The 22,486-nt window shown below is 48.6% G+C and overlaps 2 protein-coding genes, 1 long non-coding RNA gene and 1 pseudogene across 5 annotated transcripts in view; 1 reads left to right on the top strand and 3 right to left on the bottom strand.

Annotated features, from left to right (window-relative positions):
* The window catches only part of ZNF500 (zinc finger protein 500), a 19,976-nt gene extending 13,673 nt beyond the window's left edge, over positions 1–6,303 (bottom strand). Inside the window, exon 1 of one of the 2 annotated variants that reach the window (XM_027527291.1) lies at positions 5,262–6,303. The gene's annotated coding sequence lies outside the window, so the exon portion shown is untranslated. Of the gene's footprint in view, positions 1–110; positions 527–5,261 lie in introns of those variants that run through there. The other variant, XM_027527292.1, reaches the window with a different exon arrangement.
* LOC113883516 overlaps positions 1–13,712 on the top strand; it is an 18,424-nt gene extending 4,712 nt beyond the window's left edge. The window contains exons 2-3 of the long non-coding RNA XR_003508661.1: positions 11,174–11,351; positions 13,678–13,712. This is a non-coding gene — a long non-coding RNA (uncharacterized LOC113883516). The remainder of the gene's footprint in view (positions 1–11,173; positions 11,352–13,677) is intronic.
* Positions 9,118–22,486, bottom strand: SEPT12 (septin 12). 2 transcript variants are annotated; one of them, XM_027527296.1, is made up of 10 exons: positions 22,422–22,486; positions 21,875–22,065; positions 19,328–19,453; positions 19,172–19,253; positions 18,310–18,447; positions 18,085–18,202; positions 17,889–17,984; positions 11,199–11,295; positions 10,473–10,524; positions 10,020–10,387 (listed from the first exon to the last, which is right to left on the bottom strand). In XM_027527296.1, the coding sequence occupies exons 2-10, from the start codon at positions 22,035–22,037 to the stop codon at positions 10,174–10,176; spliced, it is 1,086 nt and encodes a 361-aa protein (XP_027383097.1). In that variant the 5' UTR covers positions 22,038–22,065; positions 22,422–22,486; the 3' UTR covers positions 10,020–10,173. The 2 variants fall into 2 exon arrangements, with proteins under 2 accessions (XP_027383098.1, XP_027383097.1); XM_027527297.1 differs by lacking the exons at positions 18,310–18,447; positions 22,422–22,486 and having other exon boundaries at positions 9,118–10,387; positions 21,875–22,037.
* On the bottom strand, positions 15,216–16,051 carry LOC113883514 (annotated as a pseudogene).

Genomic DNA, 22,486 nt, shown 5'->3' with positions numbered 1-22,486 from the left:
ACAACAGGTGTGCAAAGCATGAAGGATGCAAAGGATACAGATTCACGGAGAAAGGCTGGAGTCTGGAGGAAGGGACTCAAGGACTACCAGGCGTGCTTGGAAATCCTCACCCGTGGAGATGTAAAGTCAAGTCTGGAAAGTCTCCTGTTCAAGGTCGGCTCAGTTGTGGCTCAGGACAGGGTGATGATTCACATGCTTCTCTTGGGAAAAACACAGTGTTAGAATCTGCTGGGCTGCCATAACAGAATACCAGAGACAGGGGGCTTAATCAACAGACACTTATATCTCGCAGTTCTGGAGGCAGGAAGTCCAAGATTAAGGTGCCAGCAGATTCGGTTCCTGGTGAAGACTCTCCTCTTGGCTCATGGATGGTGCCTCCTCTGTGCCCTCACTTGGTAGGAAGAAAAGGTGCTCTCTCTCTTCTTTTCATATTAATTACCTCCTATAGACCCTGTCTAGTCAAGGCTATGGTTTTTCCTGTGGTCATGTATGGATGTGAGAGTTGGACTGTGAAGGCTGAGCGCCGAAGAATTGATGCTTTTGAACTGTGGTGTTGGAGAAGACTCTTGAGAGTCCCTTGGACTGCAAGGAGATCCAACCAGTCCATTCTAAAGGAGATCAGCCCTGGGATTTCTTTGGAGGGAATGATGCTAAAGCTGAAACTCCAGTACTTTGGCCACCTCATGCGAAGAGTTGACTCACTGGAAAAGACTCTGATGCTGGGAGGGATTGGGGGCAGGAGGAGAAGGGGACGACAGAGGATGGGATGGCTGGATGGCATCACTGACTCGATGGACGTGAGTCTGAGTGAACTCCGGGAGTTGGTGATGGACAGGGAGGCCTGGCGTGCTGTGATTCATGGGGTCGCAGAGTCGGACACGACTGAGCGACTGAACTGAACTGATAGACCCTGTCTCCAGATACAGTCATGTTAGGGCTGCAGTGTGAGTTGTGGGGGTCACAGTTCAGTCCATAACACACAGAACCCACAAACACCACCAGTCCCTGGAATGGCAAAAGTCCCCCTCAGACTATCACCCACTCTGGGCCTGGGGTCACCTGCTCAAATACCCACAAGGGTCAGAGAGGAAGGTAAAAACGGGTTTTTGACACAGATACTAAACATTCTGGAATATTCTTGCTTTCTACAAAGACAGGTGCTCTCTCCCATTTTTCTTTAAACACGTCCCTCTTGGGCTTTCTTCTGTATTACTGTGTGTGAGAGTGACTTGAGTGTGGAGAATTTCCCTCTACAAGAAACGTAACAGTGCCGGGTGACAGATGGAGCAGATACAAGGCCTCAGGAAGCAGTGGGAGACGCAGGCCCAACACTGCCTGCCAATTTGGTCACTTCCCAGAATCGAAATATTTGGATTTTTCGGTGAAAACTAACAAGTTTAAATGCAGACTCAAAATGGGATTAAATCCTGTGTGAGATAAACCAAACCCACTAACACATTTCTGGGCTGTTTCTGGCACAAAGATGTATAGGTAGACTTCATTTTATTGCATTTTATTGTGCTTTGCATACATTATGTTTTTTCCAAATTGAAGGTTTGTAAAAGGAAAGGAAGGAAAAGGGTTGTGAAGGAAACCCTGTATTGTCAGATGATGGTAGCATTTTTTAGCAATATTTTTCTAAATTAAGATATGTACATCTTTTAGACATACGCTATGGCATACTTATATGCAGAGTACATCACGAGAAACGCTGGGCTGGAAGAAGCACAAGCTGGAATCAAGATTGCTGGGAGAAATATCAATAACCTCAGATATGCAGATGACACCACCCTTACGGCAAAAGGTGAAGAAGAACTAAAGAGCCTCTTGATAAAAGTGAAAGAGGAGAGTGAAAAAGTTGGCCTAAAGCTCAACATTCAGAAAACGAAGATCATGGCATCTGGTCCCATCACTTCATGGCAAATAGATGGGGAAACAGTAGAAACAGTGTCAGACTTTATTTTTGGGGGCTCCAAAATCACTGCAGATGGTGATTGCAGCCACGAAATTAAAAGACGCTTACTCCTTGGAAGGAAAGTTATGACCAACCTAGATAGCATATTCAAAAGCAGAGATATTACTTTGCCAACAAAGGTCCATCTAGTCAAGGCTATGGTTTTTCCAGCAGTCATGTATGGATGTGAGTTGGACTATGAAAAAAGCTGAGCGCCGAAGAATTGATGCTTTTGAACTGTGGTGTTGGAGAAGACTCTTCAGAGTCCCCTGGACTGCAAGGAGATCCAACCAGTCAATCCTAAAGGAGATCAGTCCTGGGTGTTCATTGGAAGGACTGATGCTGAAGCTGAAACTCCAGTACTTTGGCCACCTCATGCAAAGAGGTGACTCATTGGAAGAGACCCTGATGCTTGGAGGGATTGGGGGCAGGAGGAGAAGGGGACAACAGAGGATGAGATGGCTGTGGATGGCAACACTAACTCGATGGACGTGAGTCTGAGTGAACTTTGGGAGTTGGTGATGGACAGGGAGGCCTGGCGTGCCACGATTCATGGTCACAAAGAGTCAGACACTACTGAACGACTGAACTGAACTGATTGCATACTTAATAGACTACAGTATAATATAAACCTGACTTTTATATGCACTGGAAAACCAAAAATTTATATGACTTACTTTATGGTGATAGCCTCTTTTTGCGGTGGTCTGGAACCAAACTGGCAGTATCTGCAAGGTATGCCTGTGTGTGTTAGTCGCTCAGTCATGTCCAACTCTGCAACCCCATGGACTGTAGGCCGCCAGGCTCCTCTGTTCATGGAATTCTCCAGGCAAGAATACTGGAGTGGGCAGCCACATTCCCTTCTCCAGGGGATCTTTTCAACCCAGGGACTGAACCTGTGTCTCCTGCATTGGAGGCAGATTCCTTGCCATCTGAGCCACCAGTAAGTCTATACACAGACAAAAAAATGATGCAGGTGATGATACTGCTTTGCAGAAAAACACACCAGGGGGAAGAGAAAGTCAATGCAGCTGCTCTTTTAGATAGAAAATATTCAGACAAAGGACCATTCATTCATCTGGCCTCCACTTCAGGAAGGGAAGCCAGCACCTCCTTGGCTTCAGTATTTTCTCCAAAGGCTTCCTTAAAAGGGCAAGAGGCCAGAGCTAGGGAAGAGAAATAGAGGTAAAATGTCTAGCTTCCCTCCAAGAATCTGCTGCGGGCTGAAGCCAACCACAAAGAGGAAAGCCAGTCTGTGAGAGAGACTAACACACAGAGAGCCACAGCTGAGGAATGGAGCTTCTTAAGCCACTTCTAAGAAAAGAAATTATTGATGCCACTTGTTAGGGATCACTGCTGTTACCGAGTCCAAGCTTGTACTGCTCACCACACAACTGGCCAATAAATTGAGGCGAATTGTTGGGGCAAGAACAGCAACTTGATTCGAAAAGCTGGCAGACTGAGAACATGGCAGACTTGTGTCCCGAATAACAACCTTGCCTTAGTTAGAATTGAGGCTTCATTTATACTAAAAAGGGGAGGGTGTAAAATCATACATTTCCTGGTTCTGGTCAGCCTCCTGAGCGGATGTGTTAATTTCTTGCAGTCATTCACACGTGGGTCTGGTAAGGATATTTCTAGTGAGCTAAACAAAGGTGCCTGTGTGCTTAGTCCTCAGTCATATCCAACTCTCTGTGACCCCATGGACTGTAGCCAGCCAGGCTCCTCTGTCCATGGGATTTTTCGGGCAAGAATACTACAGTGGGTTGCCATTTCCTCCTCCGGGGGAATCTTCTGGACCCAGGGATTGAACCAGCCTCTCTTGCATCTCCTGCATTGACATGGGGATTCTTTAACCACTGAGTTGCCTGGGAAGCCCTAAACAAAGCTATTTGAGCTTAATGCTCCTTACTTGGAAGGCAGCATTCCCAGAGATGGGTCATTATGGATAATTTAAGCTTATAGGCAACATCCCTAGATGCAGTCTAGCATCTCTAGACTGCAATAGACTACAAAGGTTCTTCCCTATTACGCTACAATGGAGAGAGAGATCAAGTCCAACTCCTAATACAAGGAAAGGTGGGAACTTACAGCCAAGGTGCAGGGCTGGGACTGAGGTTGGGGGGGTGGGTGGTAGTGGATGGAAAATTAGTAAAAGGAAACGTAAGGAGTAAGAAGGGTTTCTTGCTGAAGGAAAGTCATGATGACGAGACATCACCTGGAGGATGCTGAAGGATAAGGAACCCAATTTATTCGGGGGAGGCGGGTGGTTCTGGCTAAAGTGGCCACAAGCAAACAATGAAGAAATAAACACGGAAGCCCAGAAATCAGGGCCTAGCTGAGAAGAGAGTTCAGAGGAGCCCAAGTAGAGTCTGGTCAAGAAGAGACCCTTTGCCAACTGGTCCAGGGTAACCCGCCTCCCTATCCCTGACAGAGAAGACTGCTTTGGAGAAAAAAGTAACCTTTGGAGCAAAGTGGCCTCTGGAGACTCTCTTTTCCAAAGGCCGAAGTTGTTCAGGCTAAGCCTCTGAAAGAGATGTCAGTGCTTTTGCCTACCCTCTGCCAGGGAGACAACGGCCTCCGGAGTCAAGACCCACCCTCCTCAAGAGCCCAACAACTTCCAACCCCAATTCCTTGTCCTGCCTGCTTCTTCTCCCCGATACAAGAATAATAAAGGCCACCAATTTCTCAGCACGGGGCAATACCCATTTCCACTGTTTGTTCCTAACTTACTAACGCCAAAGGTGCTGTATCTCTATTTTACATGTTAAAAATAATAATAACCCTGAAGCTCCACGAGTTTTAGGTATAGAGCCCACGGAGGATAATATGGTTGTGAAGTGATAGCAATGAGACTGGAACACAAATTTTTCATTCCAGAACTCCAGTTCATAAGTAAGTAAGTGAGTGAAGTCGCTCAGTCGTGTCCGACTCTTTGCGACCCCATGGACTGTAGCCTACCAGGCTCCTCTGTCCATGGGATTTTCCAGGCAATAGTACTGGAGTGGGTAGCCATTTCCTTCTCCAGAGGATCCTCCCGACCCAGGGATCGAACCCGGGTCTCCCGCATTGTGGACAGACGTTTTACCGTCTGAGCCACCAGGGAAGTCATAAGTCCCGGGCTAATCCACTGTAGCCCGAAATAACAACGCTGACAACCTGAGGCCTGACTCAGTTTACCACCCTTGACTCTGAACTCGCTCTGAGGCGCGGCCTGGACCTCACCGGCAAGAGAGGCCAGCAAGAGGAGGCACTCCAGGTTCGACTCCCGCCTCTGCCCTAACGGCTGCGACCGCACGGAACTCACCTCTGCCCTAACGGCTGCGCCCGGGAAGGAGCCGCAGCGCACAACTAAAGGAGACAGTACCTCGCTACACAGCGAAGACCAGCGCGCCCGGTGCGGCAACTCAGACCCAAGGCTGGTGCCCGCGGGAAGCGGAAGTCGCGGACCCCGGAATCGGGGAGACAACTAGACTACATTTCCCAGAGTGCGCCGCGCGGCGCCGTTCAGGCAGATGCCGAGAGGGCTACCTGCGGCCGGGCGCGGGGTCGTGTTGCTTTAAGGGTCTTTCCTGGAGGTGACCCGGTGAGGGGCGGGCGAAAAGGGGCATCAGCCTCTGGGCGCCACATTGTCGTTGCCGGTCCCTTGCGTGCTCCTATTCTCCGTTTCCACATCTGTGAATGGGGGACATTAATTCGTTCAAAATCCTTTCATCCATTCATACATATATTTTTTAAAAGCCGCCAATTGAGCGATCCTATCCGCCAGCTCTGCTAGGCGCTGGGGTTTCGGCGGTGATGCTCAAGTGCTTTCTTTCATAAAACTTATATTCTACCAAGAAAAAGGTATACACTGGACAAATAATTGCCCAAATAATTGTTTAGTCACCTTTGGTAAATGCTGCCAAAGCAGTAGAGGAGAGGGGACCTGATCCTCTTAGGGTGAATGTGTCAGAGGGAAGGTAACTTAGAGTTAGCCTGGGGATTTGTGGGGAAAGGGCCCACACAGAAGGAACCGCAAGTGTGAAGATCCTGAGGACCGAGAGATCGGGGTGCATTTGCAAGACAGAAAGGAGACCAGTGTGGTCCCGGTGCAGGGCGCCAACCTTGGGAGACAAGGCTGAAGAGGTGGGACCAATCAGGGGTCTCTGGAAGGCTCCCAGGAGGATTGAATGTTATATCCCAAGAGCCAGGAGAAAGGAGTAGTTTGGGCTTTTAAGCAGGATAGTGTCCTGGTAGGAGAGGAAGCTTGGTGGAATACAGATGTCGGGGAGACCAGAGGGGATCAGTGAAACCAGCTGGAAGCTCCTGGGTCTGAAAGTGAAAGTGTTAGTCACTCCATCTGTCCAGCTCTTTTGAACCCCCATGGACTGTAGCCCACCAGGCTCCTCTGTCCACGGGATTCTCCAGGCAAGAATTCTGAGTGGGTAGCCATTCCCTTCTCCAGGGATCTTCCCGACCCAGGGATCGAACCCAGGTCTCCAATATTGGAGACAGATTCTTTACCATCTGAACTATGAGGGAAGCCCTGAGGTCTGAAGTTGAAGTAATACTGATGATGGTGGTAGTCACTCAGGGAGGGATCTGATCCAGATTCCTGAAGCAGAGTCCACAGGCCCCTGGAAGTGATTGGGTTGGGGTGAAGGAGGGAGAAGACAAGAATAACACATTAGTAAAATTAGGATAGTAACACCCGGGGTAGGTAAACTTGTGGTTTAAATATGCAATAGTCGGACACGACTGAGCAACTTCCCTTTCACTTTTCACTTTCATGCATTGGAGAAGGAAATGGCAACCCACTCCGGTGTTCTTGCCTGGAGAATCCCAGGGATGGTGAAGCCTGGTGGGCTGCCGTCTGTGGGGTCGCACAGAGTCGGATACGACTGAAGTGACTTAGCAGCAAAATGCCTAATACATAATAAAGGCTTGTGCTAAAGCACTTCAGTCGTGTCCGATTCTGTGCCACCCTGTGGACTGTAGCCCACCAGGCTCCTCTGTTCATGGGATTCTCCAGGCATGAGTACTGGAGTGGGTTGCCATGCCTTCCTCCAGGGGATCGTCCCAACCCAAGGATTGAAACCATATCTCTTATGTCTCCTGCACTGTAAGTGGAGCCTTTAGTGCTGAACCACTGGGGAAGCCCAATAAAGGCTTAATATATAGCTTAATACATTCTCGTTTTTAAAATAATAAAGATTGCTTCTGTGTTTAGAGCAATGTTTGTAATGATAAAAACCTGAAAACAGTCTCAGTGTCGATCAATAGAATGATGGATGGATAAATCTCACAGAGATTATGTTGAGCTAAAAAGCAAGTGACAGAATGAAATCATTTCCATGAATTATAAGAACACACAGAACGATGCTGTGTATGATTTAGGAATATATACACGTGTGGTATCCCTAAATGTATATTGGCCATGACTTAGTAATTAAACAACAACATAGGTGGTAGAGGGTAAAGAAAGGTGGAATTCAGGTAAACACCTAATTCAAGATGATGTTTATCCCTGGTGATGGGGCAGGGTCTGGAGAGAGATGTGGTAGGGAAAGAGTGCAGGTGGCATAAAATGCAAGTTTTTGTTTGCCTGTTTTTTTTAATTTTTTTTATTTTAGCTCTGCTGAGCAAGCGGCTTGTGGAATCTCAGTTCCCCGACCAGGAATTGAACCCGGGCCGTGAAAGTGCTGAATCCTAACCACTAGGCCACCAGGGAAGCCGATATTGGAGAATCCCAGGGACCGGGGAGCCTGGTGGGCTGCCGTCTACGGGGTCGCACAGAGTCGGACACGACGGAAGCGACGCAGCAGCAGCGACCGTACACTTGGTCTCTACCTCTCCGTCTCTTTCTGCTTTGCAACTAACTTCATCTGTGATTCCCTGTTTTTAAAAAGGCCCACTATTGTTAGTTATTGGGCTTCCCTGGTGGCTCAGTGGTTAAAAACAAAAAAATGTGCCTGTCACTGCAGGAGACCAGGGTTTGATCCCTGGGTTGGGAAGATCCCCTGGAGAAGGAAATGGCAACCAGCTCCAGTATTCTTGCCTGGGAAATCCCATGGATGAAGAGCCTGGTGGGCTACAGTCTGTGAGGTTGCAAATGAGTCAGACGTGACTTAGGGACTAAACAACAACATTGTTAGTTGATACGATGACTTTATCATTATGACAAGGACCTGATTAGCATGCAGCACAACGGGAACCCCCCATGCCTATAAAATGGAACAAAGTATTCAGATAAATGGCCCTTATGGGACCTAGGCATCTGTGAGCAGGCTTGTCTTCATACACCCTGGGAGAGTAGGTTGGGGGTACTGTCCGTGTTTTCTGCAGGAGGAAGTGGAATCTAGGTTGTCAGGTGACTTGCTAAAGTCCCAAAGTCCTTCAGTTAAAAAGGGGCAGAAAAAAAAAAAAAAATAAAAAGGGGCAGAGCTGGACATGTCATTCACACTTGCTGGACCTGGGGAATCCCGAGATGTGTCAGCTGAGGCCCCACTCCCACTCCGCCCTCACCCAGCTGATACAGGTCAGGAAATGCAGAAGAAATCTGTGTACAGTCATTACTGTTACTGGGCCCACAACTGAGTCTATGCCAGGCATGCACTGCAGCATCTCTGTGGGCATGGCAAGAGCTTCCAGAACTGGAGGGAAAGTTGTCAGCAGAGAACAAGACCACTGTCCCTGTGAAACGGAGCTGGATCCTGTGGTCCTTACCCTCCATGTCCTCTGCCCGCCTCTGTCCGTGGAAAACTTTAGTCAAAAAACAAGTTTAATCAGAGAAATGAGAAATGCAGAAACAAAGGAAAATGGTCAAAGGAGACCAAATAATAATGATGTAGTCATTAAGAATAGTCAAGGACCGTTCGTTCTTTCTCAAGAGCTATAGATAATATTCTGAGCCACATCCTGAGAGCTGTCTTGAAAAGTGAAGTCACTCAGTCAGGTCCAACTCTTTGCGACCCTGTGGGCTGTAGCCTACCAGGCATCTCCGTCCATGGGATTTTCCAGGCAAGAGTACTGGAGTGGATTGCCAAGCTGTCTTAGAGATACTGAAACACCAGGTGGAGAAGTTAACTACATGATGACCAGACTGCACCCACCACAGAAGCTGCCACAATTCTGAAAATTGGCCTCAAAGAAATGGGAACAAATGGACCCTGAAACTGAAGACTAACTTACCTAAAACAACCAAGATGACGCTGGTCAGACCACCAGTGACCAATCTGAAGATGACTGTCAGAGCTGGCTGCTGGTTCTGCATGTAGCCCCGTCCATCTGTCTAGAAAAGCTCATGTCCCACTGGAGGCCAGTGGTGGGGGTGGGGCGGGGAGAGTCAGCCTTTGGACAGACATCCTCCCTCCCCCAGCCCCAGTTACTGGCATCTGAAATACAGCACACTTTCCTTTCCATCCACCTGGCTGGTATTGGCTTTTGAGCGGTGAGCTGCTGGACACACCTCTTCTTTCAGTAACACTTGGAATACCTACCCCCCACCCCAAGAAAGATTGCCCCGGTGATGAGGAGTGCTTCGACCAGGAGCTGGGACACCACTGATGCTCCCCAGGGTCACTTTCTGGTGCTCACCCCTGCCCGGGCCCTGGGGGAGCTCAGGTGTACCGTGAGGACTTTGGTGAAGTCCATTTCCTTTGCAGGGATCCATTTCCTTTGCAGGGATCCCGAGAGCCCTGGCAAGTGCTCACACATCCTATGGGGCACAGCCTCTTCCCTGGACTGGTGGTATGTGCTATCCCGTCGCCTCTGAGAACTGTGTCTCCTAGGTGGTAGCCACATTCCCTGAGTCACTTCGTTTTATCTGCACAGCAGCACTGTAGTGTGGGGATAGTCTCATCCCCATTTCGTAGATGAGGAAACTGAGGCCCACCAGAGGAAGCAGCTTGCTCCAGGTCACATCTTATGATGCCTGTGTGGGAGGGAGGCATTGTGACCGAGGGCTGCGCCTGATCTGGACCTTGACCCCGGTTCTGGGCAGAAGAGGGGGCCAGTTGTCCAAGACAAGCCCTCGCAGGTCTTCAAGACTCCCGAGGGCCTGGGGTCTCACACTATTACTTTAGAAAGAACCATACTTTTATTGGAGGATAGCTCAAAGAAGTCATTTACAAAATGCCTCATGTTTTCAAAGCACAGCTTTTCATAAAAAGCAATGTCCACCTTTAATACATGCTCAAGTACACAGCTGCGTGTTGGCGGGGCCACCCAGCACTCATTTAGAAATCCTCGTCTGAGTTGTCCTCGGCCCACCGGCACATCTTCGCAGGCCCTGGACTGGCCCGGGTGCCTGTGGGGGCGGGGGGTGGGGCGGGGGCCAGGTTCACCCAGCCAGGCCCTTGGGGCAGTGCGTGGCTTTCTTTCAGTCTGATGATGCGGTAGTTCTCATAGTGGACATTGTGGGTGATGTCCTTCAGGTCTTGGAGGTGGGAGCTGGGAGATGGGCAGCAGATCAGTGGGGCGGGCTGTGGGCATCCCCCGGGGCCCCCACAGCCTCCCGGGTCCCCCACTGGCTCACCGGATGAGCAGGTCTCTCAGGAGGGGGAACTCACAGTGGGCCATGTTCTCCACTGCAAGACACGGCACCAAACCCTGAGTGTGGGCTGTATGCTGCACCCCCCACCCCCGGCCGCTGCTTGCCCCTCCCCACATTTCTCCCTGTGTTAACCCCCCTCCCATTCATTCATTCATTCATTGCTGTGTCCCCAGCCCTTGGTACAGGTGGCTCCTATAGACGGCTGTTGAGTCACAGGACTTCCCTCTGCTCCTTCAGGTGCCCCCCGACCCCACACGTTTCCTTCTCTGTGCACCCCCACCTGTCCTTGTCTGGCCACCTCTGTGGGCACAAGGACCTTGTCGGTCCCACTTTCACTGTATCCCTTCAGGAACTGCACGTAGTGCGCCCGGCACATAGTAGGCCCACAATAAATTCTGGTGAATGAATAGGGTGCCTCCTGGGTGCCAGGTTTCAATGCAAAGTGGTGGTTCTTCCCCCTCCACCCACCCTGTGAGACTGAGGATTTCATGATACCCATTTGATTGTGAGGAAACAGGGAGTTGGGTATCTTGCCCGGGGCCACCCAGAAGCACAAAGGAAATTGATCCCAGGTCTGCCTGTTTTCCAGCTCTGGGCTTAAACCCCTACCCGGCTCTCTGGTGGGTGTAAGGATGGCAAGGGCAAGAGGCTGAGCCTCACTTTTCAATCTGTTCTCCCTTGAGCCCTCCCTAGGGTCCCTGAACTGACCTTCAATGATGCCCCACTTCGTCTTCCGGCCCAGGACACACCTCCCGTTCACCATGTGCTCTCGGTCAGCCCCAACCACAGCGAAGGGGATCCTCTCCTGCAGGGAGGAGACAAGATGGGAGGGTTGGCCCCACTGGGGACGTGGAGAGAGAGGTATGAACCTTTAGGATTCTGCCCTTTGTGGGGACAGAAAGTGGCAAGAGGAGCAAGATGTCTGAAGTCGGAGGGCACAGACTCTGATCGGTGCTTCGGTTTCCTCATCTGTAAAATGGGAGACTCGATAGCACTGATGCAGGGCTCTGAATATTTGGGAAGGGCTTAGCATGATGAAAGGCTTAGCAGGACAAGTCTTGGAAACCAAGCGTTACTCAGAGTACATTAGTGATGTCAATTCCATTCATGTCCTATCTCTTACCTGTGAAACAGGAAAAGCAATCACCTTTAACCATTTTTATAAGGCTAAAAGAGACAATTTTGCACTATAATTTGAGGATGCATACACCCCTATGTTCATGACAGCACTGTTTACAATAGCCAAGACATGGAACCAGCATAACACCCTTTGACAGATGAATGGATAAAGACGATGTGGGGTGTGTACACACACACACACACACACACACGCACAATGGAATATCACTCAGGCATAAAAAGAATGAAGCAATGCCATATCATACTAAATGAAGTAAGTCGGAAAGAGAAAGACAAATACCATGTGATATTACTTATATGTGGAATCCAAAATATGACACAAATGAATCTACCTAGGAAACAGACTCACAGACGTGGAGCACAGAGCTGTGGTTACCAAGGGGAAGGAGGGTCGGGGAGGGGGGGTTGGGAGTTTGGATTAGCAGATGCAAACTATTATATATAGAATGGATAAAAACAAGGTCCTACTGTATACCACAGGGAACTGTATTCAATATCCTGTAACCATAATGGAAAATTATATATGTAACTGAATCATTTTACTGTAAGCCAGAAATTAACACAACACTGTAAATAAACGATACTTCAATAAAAGAAATTTGAAAGAGAGAACACTGTAAGCCAGGGGCTAGCAACCTATGGCTCCTGGACCAAAGCAGTCAAATTCATGGGCATACAGCCCTGGCCATTCATTTACTCTTGTCTATTTTGCTTTCATACTACTTTGGGAGAGCTGAGTAATTGCAGCAAAGTCTAAAATACCATTGTCTGGCCCTTCACCAAAAAAAAAAAAAAAAGATTTGCTAAGCCCTTTTGTAAATTCCAGTTTCTTGCTTGTTCATGGCTAGAAAGTGAAAGTCGCTCAGTCATGTCCGACTCTTTGCAATCCCATGGACTATACAGTCCATGGAATTCTCCAGGCCAGAATACTGGAGTGGGTAGCCTTTCCCTTCTCCAGGGGATCTTCCCAACCCAGGGATCAAACTCAGGTCTCCTATATTGTGGGCGGATTCTTAACCAGCTGAGCCACAAGGGAAGCCCAAGAATACTGGAGTGGGTAGCCTATCCCTTCTCCAGTGGATCTTTCCAATCCAGGAATCGAACCAGGGTCTCCTGCATTGCAGGTAGATTCTTTACCAACTGAGCTACTAGGGAAGCCCATTCGTGGCTACAAGTGGAGATTAGGCTTTCAAGTGCAGCATGGGGGTTTGTTTTTATTTTTAAGAATTAGGCTGTGATGGGGAATAAATTGATGCTAATAATAACTGCCAGGAGCCAGCACGGGAGTTCCTACCCGTGACAAGGTCATGCAGGAGAGCCCTGATGGGCAAGGCGAGTCAGGGCTCGAGAGGCTCCCTGGACCTGCCCGAGCATCTACCCCAAAACCAGAATCTGTCTGTTTTACTATTTTATGACTTTTACCAACTCCTCTGACATTAACTGGGGGTTATCCCCAACCACCTTTCTCTGTAAGAAAATCAACTTAAAACTCTAGTTAATAAGTCTCCTGGGCATAATAGGAGTGTTTCAATTCAAACCCCTCTGAAGACTTTCTAGCTTGCCTGACAGGTTTGTTCGGACTCCTGCAGCTACGCATGTGATTGCTCACAGCCTCCCAACCACGAGAGGCACGGGAAGCTTAAGATATTCTAACAATGCAGAGCTTCTCAGAGAGTTAAAATTGTTAGAACTAGTAGAGGATTTCTTTGTTGAGCTAATGCTTGCTGCCAAGTGTCCATACCCCTTACCTACTGTGTCCCTGGGAGTGTATTGATTAATATAGTTGGTATAGAAATGTAAGTAGTAGCTTTAATGTTTGTAACCTTGGACCCTTGAGTTAATTCTTTTCTTGTTATAGCCCACCACGATTTTGCCCTATAGGAATGCAGCTTTATCTAATGCTTTCAGAGGGTGGTGCCTGACTTTAGAATAATCACCTTTAGAGAAAAGTAAGTTTTCTGAAGAAAGGGTCATAAAATGTTAACAGTCCTCCTGGCCAGAAGTTGATGTAAATCACCTAAAGCTTTTGCATATGATATGTTTGCAGAAAGAAAGCCTGGCTTCAATAAGGATCAAGGACTGCTGACCTTGCATGACTCTACCTGCCCCCCAACCCAACCACCCCATTATCCTCTATGCACAACTTAAGGTATAAAAACTACTTTGGAAAATAAAGTGTGGGCCATGCTCATCAAGCTTGGTCTCCCCATGTTGTTCTTTCTCTTTCCTTTTCCTTTTCAGGCTGATTTCCTGGAGCGCAGGGGCCCTCTGCGTTCACTTTCCTGCCTGGGCTTCTAAGACCCACTCGAGAAGGTGCCTAAGGCTGGGCACCTTCAGCTATTCAAGAGGGCACCTGCGGCCTCCGTGAACAGAGCAAGTCCTGTGCTGGGGCTTTATTGGCTTTCTGCGTAAACCAAGGAATATCAGCCTCTTTCCTCTCCTCTATCTTCTTAACTGCAAAATTCTTTCCTATCTCTTTCTCTATTTCTCTCAGTTGCTGATGCCGTCCTCCCGAGGGAATCCCTGGATCCAACTGGGGCTGGACCCTGGCAAATAGCTATGTGTTGGGCACTTCCCTGGTGGTCCAGGGGCTGAGATTCCGAGCTCTCAATGCAGGGGACCGGATTTGATGCCTGGCTGGGGAATTAGATCCCACATGCCCCAATTAGGAGTTCCTGTGAGGCATCTAAGACCCAGTGTTATTAAATAAATATTAAAAAAATAGCTATCTGTTGCACACTTATTAGGCACCAGCCAGTATTCGACCCTCAACAGATGTTATATGTCTGGATGATTTATTGAGAGGTTAATTTGAAAAACTTTTCTTTATTCCCCCAGCTCTAATCCAGTTGTGACCAGGCTGCTGTCTTTGCTGGCCTTGGGACAGAAAGCAGAAGGTCAAAGCTCTTTGGATCTTTCACAGGAAATACTGTTCACTGCTCCAGTGGGGAGCGGAAAGAGAGACTGTGTGGAGGAACTGGGGGCCAGACAGGAAGCAAGGCTTCCATGTACAGATGTGCATTTTGTGCACTGCACAAAGGCAACCCTCCACGAGGCTGTATAGGGCTGAATCCCATGCACGTTCCTGTCTGTGGAGGCTGCTACTGCTTTTTTCTAATCTGAGCAAAAGTGCTGTGTACGTTAGCGGGGTCCCTAGGGAAGGCAGTGGAGGCCAGGTGTCTATGGACGAAGAATCCCAGGCCTCACCCAGGTGCTTTTTAGGAACAAGACAGACTGACTTTGAATGTACCACAAGGACAGGGAGACTGGGGCTTGGACGTGGAATTCAGTTGCTTCAGGGAAAATGAAGATATGAGTTATTTCCTTCCTTCCATCCTTTTCTCTCTCTCTCTCTTTCTTTCTATAACTTTATTGAGATATAATTTACACACTATAACATTCTTCCCTTTAGAGGTTCAGTTCAGTATACTCACAAGATTGTGCAACCGTCACCACAATCTAACTCCAGGGCGCTTTCTTCACCCCAAATGAAAGCCGGAACCCTTTAGCAGTCACTCCCCATCTCACTGTAAACCTCCCAGCCCCTGGAAACCACAAATCTATTTTCTTTCTTTTTTTTTTTTTTTTTTAGAAATTATTGCTTTATTTGAGAAACTTACTTCCAGATTACTTTTATGTATTTTAAAAAGTCATAAAGAGCATCCAAGAAAAAAACATATACAGTTTCCATAGGAATAAGGACCAAAAAATGGGGTTGACGACTGCCCCAAATGATATTTCCTAAAGGAAAAAAATGTAATATTTAACTTCTTTTTTTTTTTGAGGCTGGGTAAGTGAACTACACACATCATAAATAAAATTTTCTTACTTTACAAGGAGGAAGGACTCTGATCTTGTTTTTGATGCATATTAAATACAAAAATCCATTGTTCTGATCAAGATGAGGGAAAAAACATCATTCTTCAACATTTCAGCTCATGCAATGAAATCCAAAGGTCTGCTGAATCCACCTTTTCGGTTCATGTACTGCCTATACTTTCTCTTCTGAGATACATTTATGGCATAGGCATTTACAGAGCCATCCACCTTTTTCCCTTTTGTGGAGTCAAAGGAGGCAAATCCCATTAACTTCATCATTTCTATTTCTTCCTCTGTTTTGCCCTCTAAGTCTTCCTCAGTTATCTGACGTTCTTTGCTTTTTGTTGCTTTTTGTTTCTTTCTTTTCCTCATCTCTTCTTTCTTTCAGTCGAGAAGGGGAAGGAGATGTGGATCTATGTCGTCTTGGGGACCTGGAACAACTTCTGTGTGGGGACCAGGAACGGCTTCTCCGATCTTGCTCCTGGGACCGGGACCTTTCTTGGCGCCTGCATTCTCTTTCCCGGGATGTGGACCGGGACCGCCTACGCTCCCTCCGTGGGGAGCGGCTGCGACTGTGACCCATTTGGAATCCTTCGCCAGTACAAGTCCCACAAATCTATTTTCTATCTCTGTAGATTTGCCCATCCTGGACATTTCATGTAACAGAATCATATAACACATAGCATCTGTGTCTGACTTTAACATCACGTTTTCAAGGTTTATCCACATGGTAGAATCTGTCAGAACTTTATTCCGTTTGATGGCTGAGGAATAGTCCCTTGTATGGATAGACCACATTTGTCTGTCCATTCACAGGTTAATGGACATTTAGATTGTCTCCACTTTTTGTTACAGATCATTCTAAATGTTCTGTTATGTGAACATTTGTGTATGAGTTTTTATACCAAAATAGGTTTTCATTTACTTATTTTTTTTCTTTTTGGTCTTAAAATGCCATGAGATTTCCATTTCTTTTGAGAGTGGAATTGTTGGGCCATATCATAACAGTGTTTAATCTTTGAAGAACTGCCAGACCATTTTCCGAAGTGGCTGCACCGTCTGACATTCCCACAAGCAGTGTGTGAAAGTTCTGGTCTCTCCACACCCTCACTAGCACTTGTCATTATCTTTTTCTTTTGCCATGCCTTGTGGGATCTTAGTTCCCTGACCAGGGGTTGAACCCACGCCCCCTGCACCGGAAGCATGAGTCTTAACCAATGGATGGTGGGGGAGGTCTCTGTCCATTTTGACTTCTCTTGTGGCACACAGGCTCTAGGGTCAGCAGGCTTCGGTAATTGTGGTACTTGGGCTCTGTAGTTGCGGCTCCCGGGCTCTAAGTGAAGACTCGGTAGTTGTGGCACATGGGCTTGCTCCGTGGTATGTGGGATCTTCCCAGACCAGGGATTGAACCCGAGTCTCCTGCACTGGTAGGCAGATTCTTTACCCCTGAGCCACCAGGGAAGCTCCTTGTCCATTTTTAAATTGAGCTATTTGTCTTTTATTGTTGGCTTGTCAGAGTTCTTTTTTTGGGTAACTTATTTTTGCCCTGGGTCTTTGTTGCCTGGGTCTTTGTTGCTTGGTGCCAGCTTTCTCTAGTTGGGACGAGCAGGGGCTACTCTCTTGTTGTGGTGCACGGGCTTCTGATTGCTGTGGCTTCTCTTGTTGCAGAGCACAGGCTCTGGGACATGCAGGCTTCAGTGGTTGTGGCTCATGGGCTCAACGTCTGTGACTCATGGGCTCTAGAGCATGGGCCCAGTACTTGTGGTGCATGGGCTTAGTCGCCCCAGGGGTGGGGTGGGGCATGTGGAATCTTCCCAGACCAGGGATCGAACCCATGTCCCCTGCATTGCAAGGCAGATTCTCAACCACTGAACCACCAGGGAAGTCCCACCTGTCTTTTAGTGTTGATCTGTAACAGTTCTTTTTATATTCAAGATACACGTCCCTTATCAAATATATCATTTGAGCACATTTTCTTCCATTCTGGGTGTTGCTGATATGACCAATTTCTTGCTCACCTTGTTTGCGAGTGGAGATTTGTGTCTGCCAGAAATCTATGACCTTTCCCCAAGTTGCAGAGAGACAAATCTTCAGATGGAAAGAATGAATGGGGAGAGGGAGAGGGTGGGATGATTTGGGAGAATGGCATTGAAATACGTATAATATCATATAGGGAACGAGTCGCTAGTCCAGGTTCAATGCATGATACTGGATGCTTGGGGCTGGTGCACTGGGACGACCCAGACAGATGGTATGGGGAGGGAGGAGGGAGGAGGGTTCAGGATGGGAAACACATGTATACCTGTGGTGGATTCATTTCGATATTTGTCAAAACCAACACAATATTGTAAAGTACAAAAAAAAAAAAAAAAGAATGAATGGACAGTGCATCACCCAGACACAGTCCCACCAGCCTCCCCACCTCAGATGGCCTCCTACCCGGATCTTGTTGTTGAGGATCTTGTCATTGACGTCCTCGTCAAAGGACTTCTGAGGGTACACCTCGATGCTGTGAGTCTTCAGGTCATCCTGGATCTGCGGACCACACACAGGTGACCTCAGCCCACTCTAAGGTGAACTCTGCCCCCTCCACACCCCCACCGACCCCAAACTCATTCCCAGGTGCCCAGATCACCCTGTGCCTGAAGGCCTCTCGCTCCTCAATGGTCAGGCTGTCAGCCCGGGCTATCACGGGCACCACGTTCACAGCCCGGCAGAGCCGCTGCAGGAACTCAAGATCCAGGGGCCTCAGGCTGCTCAGGTGGGGCAGCGATGGTGGTGAGGGCACGATGAGCGGGTGCCAGCCCACAGCCCATGCCAGGGTCCCTTCCTCCTCCGCCCGCCGGCTCAGCCACCTCACCAGTGCCCAGTGGGTGGCACAAAGTATATGCAGCAGTGCACTCGCGTGTCAGGGATGTGTCGCTGGCGGGTGATGAGGATCTCCTCTTGCAGGTACCGCTCGTACTGCTCATTGATGTAGCCCAGGATGGGGTCCCAGCTGGGGCGGGAGATGGCCCAGCCTCAGAAACTTGCCGGGAGTGCCCACCACCACCCCCCAGGTCCTCTGGGTGTTCTGCCCTTGCAGGGCTTCCCTGTACAGATGTGCAGTTTGCGCACTGCACAAAGGCAACCCGCCATGAGGCTATGTAGGGATGAATCCCATGCAGGCTCCTGTCTGTGAAGGATGCTACTGCCTTTTTCTAATTCAAGCAAAAGAGCTGTGTAGGTTAGCGGGGTCCCTTGGGGAAGGGGTGGAGGCCAGGTGTCTATGGATGAAGAATCCCAGGCCTCACCCAGGTGCTTCTTTGAGTGTGTTTCATCTCCTTGAGAGCCTAAAACAACTCTGGACAGGGGATGTCGTCATCCCCAAGTTACAAAAAAGGAAGCCGAGGCTCAGAGAGCATCTGCAGCCTGGCCCAGGTTGTACACCCGGCAAGTAGTTTAACCCAGGGGTCCTGATTCTGGAGTGTGGGCTTCTATTGCCTTGCCATACTCATCAGCGATGCCTTCATCAGCAAGCTAAGAGCAAGCTAAGACCTTTACATACTTGACTCCCTATGATCCTGGGAGGAGGGCTGCACACACCCATTGTACAGGTGAATAAACTGAGCCTCAAAGTTGCCACATCCAGGTGGCTCCAGGCCTGATGTTTCCTGGAGACTGGAGGGGCAGGGGCAGGGGCAGCCAGGGCTTGGCCCTCCCTTCCTCCCCTGAGGACTTACCACTTGTCATTGTTGATTTGGTCCCCAAAGCCAGGTGTGTCGGTCACGGTCAGCTTAAGCTTCACACCATTCTCCTCGATGACTGTGGGGAAGAGTGGAGAGGAAGAGTGGGCCTGGGTGGGTAGGGTGGGGGTGGGGTGACGGGGGCTCACTCACCATGAGTCACAGAGTGCAGCTGCAGCGTCTGGGGCATGGGCACCCTCAGACCCGGCATCGTGGACTTCCATATCTTGGACTTGAAGAGCGTGTTCACCATGGTGGACTTTCCCAGCCCGCTCTGTCCTGCGAGTAACCACAGGGCAGCAACAATGGCAGAAGAGCTAGGCATGTTTCTGAAACTCTCAAATAAACTCTTTCAGAAAGTCAACCATTTTTTAAGTATAACATAAACACAGAAAAGCATGTATTATCCAGTCTCCAGCTCAATGCCTTCCCCATTTTTTATTGAGGCAGAAATAAATTAAAACATTATTTTTAAATAAAATATAAGATTATATAAAATATGAATGTGTAAAAATTATTTTACACATATAATAAGAATTAACATTAACCACTGAAAGTGTACAGTTCAGGGGCATTGAGTGCATTCACAGTGCTGTTCAAACGCCATCTCTCTCTAGCACCAAAACATTTTCATCAACCCAACAAAAACTCTACATTCATTAGCCACACGCTCCCCAATCACTAATCTGCTTTCCATTCATGGATTTGCCTATTGTGTACATACTTCTTTTTTTCCCTTTTTCTTGTGGACATGCTGTGCAGCTTGTGGGATATTATTTCCCTAACAAGGGCTCGAACCCAGGCCCTCGTCACTGAAACCGCAGAGTCCTAACCACAGGCCCTGCAGGGAATTCCCTGGATGCTTCATAGAAGTGGGATCATGCAATACTTGTCCTTTTGTATCTGGTTGCTCCCACTCAGCATCATCCACACTGTAGCATGCACCATGACCTCATACTTTTTCATGGCTGAGTAATACTCCACCTGATGGGTAGACCACACTGTGTTTATCCATTCCTCTGCGGATGCGCAGGTCAGTGCCTTTTTACAAATGAAACAACTGACAGATGCAGCACCAGGTGAAGAGACAGAACACGTGGTTCTACCCAAGACCACTCCAGTCACATCTTTGTTAACAGCCACTCTCCTGACTTGCACCATCAAGGAGCAGCTCTGCCCACCCACCCTCTACTTGGGAATCACACAGCACGTGCTCTTTCGTCTCTGGCTTCTCTTGGTGAGATTCCCTCATGCTGAATATTCCCTGACTATTCATTGGAAGGACTGATGCTGAAGCTCCAATACTTTGGCCACCTGATGCAAAGAGCCAGCTTGTTGGAAAAGACCCTGATGCTGGGAAAGATTGAGGGCGGGAGGAGAAGGGAATGACAGAGGATGACATGGTTGGATGGCAGCACCGACTCAATGGACACGAGTGTGAGCAAACTCTGGGAGGTAGTGAAGGACAGGGAAGCGAGGCGTCCTGCAGTCCGTAGGGTCGCAAAGAGTCCAACATGACTGAGTGACTGAAAAACGACAATCTCCGTGCTGTCTGTACTTGTAGATGGTCCATTCTCCCTGCTGTGCTGGCTTCTCAATTCCACAGACCTTGTCCTGCAGTAGGAAACATCCTACATCACAGGGCAGGATGCACGTTTGTATCTACAGCTGAAATTGCCCTTTGGGCTTCGATATTCAGAGTGGGAGCCACCCTTGGCTATTGTTACCGGCAATACGGTCACGCGCCAATCTGTACCAAGATGCACTGTCAGTGTACAGGAATAAACCATATTTTGCAAACTTGATATGATAACAAGAATGCAAACAATCTCGTGGATAATGTTTTCTATGTATTATATGTCAAGATGATAGTATTTTTGGAACGTATTGGGTTAAGTAAAAAAGATGATTAAAATCAATCTCTCTCGTTTCTCTTTTTTTAAAGGAAGCTACTAGGAAATTTAAAATTATGGATGTGACTCTCATGACATTTCTATTGGGTGCCCCCTCCTTAGAATAATACGCTTAGTTGGTGCTATATATCTGACATTTCGTGTTCCATTGCATCCAGTTTATTTTGTGAGAAGTGTAGTTTTCTTTTTTTAACTGATGTCTTTTTTTAAAAAAAATATTGATTTACTTTTTTGGCTGCACTGTGTGGCAATTGGGATCTTAGTTCCCCAACCAGGAATGGAACGTGGGCCCCTTGCATTGGGAGCTTGGAGTCTTAACCACTGGGCCACCAGGGAAGTCAGAGAAGTGTAGCTTTTGACCGACCAAATTTTGCATGTATAAAAATGCAATTCCAGGTCAGCTGACCCATGGGGAGCCTCCTAGATGGCAGGCACTATGCTAAACCCCATGAGGAAACTGAGGCAGCGAGGGGTCAGGGGCCCAGGTCACACACTGGTGGGCATTAAAATCCTGGGACCAGCATCTAAGTCTGGGTGCCCCCACTTCCTGCCACACACAGCCTCCTCTTTGCATGTTCTGATTGGCTTTAGTCAGGGCTTCTTGGGTGATTTTTGTCTTTTCATGACTCAGCATTTCCTACTTCTCTACCTACCACATCCCTTTGAGGTACACCTGTCAGGACCACTTTACAGATGGGGAGACTGAGGCTCCGAGAGATGACACGCCCAGGCCCACAGGGTGGTGTCCGTGGCTCAGTCCTCCTGTGAGCCCCGACCCCTCACTCACCCACCACCATGATGTTGAACTCAAACCCCATCTTCATGGCCTTGATCTTGAGTTGGTCTAGCACAGCCTCGATGCCCACATAACCAAGCCTCTCGCAGGAGAGGGTCCTTGGGCTGGAGGCCCGTGACGAACTGGGTGAGGGGGACTGCCTCAAGGGGTCCATGGGGCCAAGGAACAACGATGCCTGTCATCTGGGTCAGGGTGGGAAGAAGGGGGTCGCTGGGGCTCCAGAGGGGGACCATCTGAATTCTCATCTCTGAACCCTGACTCCTGAGACCTGCTCCCAGACATTCCCATGCTTCACATCCCCTGACTTATGTATCCCGCTAAGTCCCCATGGCCCATGGAGCTTGGCACGGGGTGCCTGGGGGCATTGCCTCTCAAGGGAGACTGAACCCCTTTTCTGAGATGCACCAGCCCCAGGAATCTGTCCCTCCCCCACCCTCGGCCCAAGCAGGCTCCCGCAGCTGTGTGGCCCGTCTGGCAAAAGCCAGGGGCTGGACCCATGGTGGGGACACAGATGGAGAGAGGCAGCCTCGTGTGGCACCTGGTGGCCTTGGGTCCCTGTGGAAGCCTTGGGGGACTGCCCTGTCCTGGCAGACCCTGGTGTGT

Source organism: Bos indicus x Bos taurus, chromosome 25, assembly GCF_003369695.1.
Source record: "Bos indicus x Bos taurus breed Angus x Brahman F1 hybrid chromosome 25, Bos_hybrid_MaternalHap_v2.0, whole genome shotgun sequence".
Classification (NCBI taxonomy): Eukaryota; Metazoa; Chordata; class Mammalia; order Artiodactyla; family Bovidae; genus Bos; species Bos indicus x Bos taurus.
The sequence above is the reverse complement of the archived record's forward strand: the minus strand, read 5'-3'. Positions and strand labels throughout refer to the sequence as shown.